Source organism: Belonocnema kinseyi, chromosome 5, assembly GCF_010883055.1.
Source record: "Belonocnema kinseyi isolate 2016_QV_RU_SX_M_011 chromosome 5, B_treatae_v1, whole genome shotgun sequence".
Taxonomy (NCBI): Eukaryota; Metazoa; Arthropoda; class Insecta; order Hymenoptera; family Cynipidae; genus Belonocnema; species Belonocnema kinseyi.
The window spans coordinates 784,294-788,779 of record NC_046661.1 but is presented as its reverse complement, the minus strand read 5'-3'; the positions used below and the strand labels follow the sequence as shown (position 1 = coordinate 788,779).

The 4,486-nt window shown below is 38.4% G+C and overlaps 1 protein-coding gene across 1 annotated transcript in view; it reads left to right on the top strand.

Annotated features, from left to right (window-relative positions):
• The window catches only part of LOC117172823 (head-specific guanylate cyclase), a 373,978-nt gene that overhangs the window by 119,143 nt on the left and 250,349 nt on the right, over positions 1-4,486 (top strand). The window contains exon 2 of the mRNA XM_033361067.1: positions 253-326. Within this exon, the coding sequence (XP_033216958.1) occupies positions 253-326 (74 nt within the window). The remainder of the gene's footprint in view (positions 1-252; positions 327-4,486) is intronic.

The following is a 4,486-nucleotide window of genomic DNA, read 5'->3' as shown; positions in this document are numbered from 1 at the left end:
CTCTTTCATCACGACAACGCCCGAGTTCACACATGCTTCGTTTCAATGGCTAAAATTGAAGAATTAAAATTCGAATTGGTCGAACACCCACCGTATTCACCATATTTAGCCCCCAGTGACTTTGTATAGAGCTCCAAGGAGATTATGTTGAAAATAAAAAAAAAATTACCCAAAAAAATTGTTTTTATACTTCATTCTAAGGACTTATTGAACTACCCTCGTATAATTATAAATTCATGTTTTTAATTTCAGAACGAAGTAATCGCCGTTGCTCTGGAAGCCCTGCTAAACAAAAACGAAGTTCCACTTCCGACGTCTGTCTCTTTGTAAGTGTTTTCCTCCTATTTTAATATGTTCTGGAAAATTAGCCCGAGACGAATGAAACAAAATCTAATTATTTCTTTTAAATGTATTTTTTTATTCACTACTTTCAAAAACAACGCTTAGTTAAAATACTATGAAACATAATTAATAATCATAAATAAACAAAAAAATATTTTAAATAGTTGCAATGACTTTCATAGTATTTTCTTCTAATTTTCTTTTTAATTTTAATCGGATTTCAGTCATTTGTAACTGTTATTTAAATATAAAATTTTATTCCAGTAGCAATGAGGAGACAAAATAAATAAGTTAATGCGTGATTTTATACCGTGATAAGATGTTTTTTAAAGATATTATTGGATTCAGTTTTATTCCAAGTCTACTATTTTCGACACAGATACATTTTGAAAATATTTAAAAATTGAAAATTCGCCAACTGCTTTCTTTTTGATCTTTATACTTTAAAATAAGGTAATTTTGATCCTTTTTAAATATTTAATTTGAAAATTTTCAATTGAAAAATTAAAAATTTTAAATATGTATAAATAAAAACTCATTCTTTATTATAAAACTTATGATATGCATATTTTTATTCATAAATTGCAAAAATTAAAAACTCTTCAAATTTGAATTCAAAATAAAAAATTATTATTTTTATTAAAAAGCGTTAGAGATTTAGCTGGAATTTAAAATTTTTTAATTTTAGGGAAAATGGAAATTTCGAAATAATAGTGAAGAATAATAAACTCCGAAAACGCTAATTAATATTTTAGACATTGAGAACGCTTTAGCGCCAACCAAATGCGGAACCAATATTATTAATGGGCCTGCGCGGACAAAGGGGCATTAGTTGCAGGAAATCTACATTAGTAACACACACAATATAAAGATGATATCACATTTTATTTCTAAACAAATATGGTAACAGGCCGTATTACGGAACGCCGTATTGATTGTGTTCCCTTGTTGGAACAGCGCTAGAAATAGTACAATAAAAGAAAAATAATTATCCACAGATTTATATAAAAATTTCATCGGCATTTACAAACATTTTGACTTATAATTTAAAAAATAATTCATTTATTGGTATTTGAAAGCTTAAAAAAAATTCATAAGATGTATCTACCATGATCCTTCTCGATTTAAGAAATGATCATAGTCTTTAAGACCCTATTTACCCTTTCTACGGGGTTCGCTTGGGGTGGTAAGGGGAAGTAGTGGTGTGAAAAATGTTGACCTCCTGGGTTAATTGGAGTAGGGTATTGTTGACAAATTCAGTCCTATTATCAGTAACATGTACTTGGGGTGTTCCCCAGCGATTGATGATGTGCTCACGAATTGCGGACTCAACTTTCTTACCCGTCGCCTCGCGTAAGAGTATGATCTCCACCCACTTTGTGAATAGATTCTGATTCACTAGAATATATTGGAATCCGGATTTACTACTTGGTAAGGGACCCATGATATCATCTGCTACTACTACCCAGGGTTCTTCGACTACGCGTTCTTCGATTAACTCTGCCGGTAGTTTTTCTTCGACTTTGCACATTTGACAGACTGTGAAGCTGTTGACGTATCTGTTTACATCCATGGACATAGGAAACACGAGACCTTTCGATGTCCCGCGACAAATATGGAAGCGCCCACATGTTTATATTTTCATGCACAGTTCGTCGGCAAAAAAAAACTCGTGCGCATAATCAAGTAGCACATCATAATATGGCAGCTGTCCCCACTTATTTAATTCTCCTCCCTCCCTTGAATTCAACCCCATCCGCCCACTTTAGGATGGCATGCCTAGTCCCTTGTTTCCTGTGTCCATGGCTTACATCCCAAAACGGATTTTCTTTCTGTGTCGGTAGGGACTAACTTCCAATCGTCTACGTCGTCAACGAAATCTGTACCAGGTGTACCAGGTCGTGATTGGGCTTCTAATTAAGATAATTTCTTGGATCAAGAGGGGTTCAAACCAGCGAAAGCTACTATGGTCCTTCACCGACGTAAAATTATACAACTCTAAGTAGGGTCTAAACTTCTGGACAGCTCATACGATGGCCAGGCATTCTTTCTCAGTAGTTGTAAATTTAATCTCCGCATCGGTTAAGGTTCGACTATCATATGAAATGACGTCCTCCACACCTTCTATACTCTGCGTAAGGACGGCTCCTAATCCGGTATTACACGCGTCCGTTTGAAGCACAAAGGGAATTTCGAAATTGGGACAAGTTAGGCCAGGGGCTTGGGACAGGCAACGTTTAATTTCCTCAAAGGCAGCTTGCTGATCTTCCCTCCAAACCCACTGTTCTTTCTTTTCAACCAACATGATTAGCGGAGCTGCTAATGTCGCGTAACTTGAAATGAACCGTCGATACCAAGTAGATAAACCGAGGAACCTGCGAATGTCGTTGATATTGGGGGGGAGGGGGGTTCGTTTACCAGAAAGCCTGAGTAATGTACTTGAGAGCAACGGAATGCGCACTTGTCGTGGTTAATCTCTAGACCTGCTTCGCCAATTTTTTTCAACACTCTTAAGAGCCATTCGAGATGTTCTTCGAAGGTTTTTGTGACGATGATAATATCACCTAGATAGGCAAATGCGTGCGGTTCCATTTCAGGTCTTATCAACCTATCTAGTAAGCGTTGAAATTTGATGTCTCGATTATGTCGTAGGCTAACATTTTATCTATCTCAACAACCATGGATTGCATAACTTTCGGAGATCTCAAGTAGTTTCGTTGTTCAATAGGAGGATGGTTGCCTACGTCGATAGTATGTTCTACCTGGTTCGTTATTACCAATGTTTCAGTAGGCCTCGGTATTTCTCGTTCTAGAAAATATTCAGCGAGTCAGCTTCTTTTATCGAAAGCTCTATAAGTCCGCAACAATTTTCCAAGGTTGACAGCTATGGGTTGCGTGCGACTGTAATATTCAATTGAGGCAATTATTTCGTGCGAAACTAGTTCTATATGGTTATTGGCAACCTAAACACGACCTCTTCTATTAATTTTTTGTAGATTTAAAGGCTCGATCAATTTTGGGCCATCTGACCCTACACACGATCTAGAAGCGCCACTATCAAGGAAAGCCTTAATCCGTTCGCCCTGAATGGAGATGTTAAAATACCATAAAGGCTGCGGACCTAACAGAAAGTAAGGTCTATACGGACGTTCAGACACCTTGTAAATAGGGACAAGGTCGGTAAGATGCATGCTTTTGTTCATGTGCATAACCTTTCTTGTCCCGATATCAAGAGATCTGAGCTCGTTCTTCGTCCATGGAACTACTCCAAATGAATAGAGTAGTACCGGGACGGCAAGCATGTTCGTTGCAGATACTTTGTTTCTCGCCGACAGTTCGGAAGACCAAATCTGTCGGATGAGATGTTTGTATCTGCTTCGGAGAGTATCCTTTATAGATGTCACATCCTGAATGCGACTCTGTGGCACGCCAGGTATGTATAAGTCTCTCCAGCGCAAATATGTCGTATGGCGCTTCTATCAACGAGCTCATGATCTTCAGGGATGCCATTAAGTTTCCCTCGCTTCAAATAAACCTTGGCGAATTTGTCTGACCCAAATTCCATTCCAATTTCATTAGTATATCGTTCGAAAATCCCCAGAGCTTGATACAGTTTCTCTCTGTTTTTAGCATAGGTCTTAAGATCGTCCATGTAAAATATATGAGTGACCTTGTACGTTCGATCTGCAGGTTTGCCGCACAAGTACCCGTCGGAATGGCGCAGTGCTAAAGATAGTGGCAATAATGTAAGGCAAAAGAGGAGTGGGCTCATGGTGTCGCCCTGAAAGACACCTCTTTGAAATAAGTCTATTGGATGTAGAATCGAAAGCTTTCCGATAATCAATCCAGGCCATCGATAGGTCACGCTGGTAGAATGCTGCATCTTTGCAAACACATCTATCGATGAGCAGGTTCTCCCGACATCCGGCTACGCCTTTCTTTGAGCCTCATTGTTCATACATTTCTTGCCACACAGGTTCAATTGCCCGAACAATCCTATCATTTAGGATAGCTGTGAATATCTTATAAAGCGTGTCCAGAGAAGTTATTGGCCTGTAGTTCTTTGGGTCAGCTAAGTTACCTATTTTCGGCAGGAGTATTGTGCGCCCTTCCACCAACCACTCTGGAATCGGCTCTTCCGACT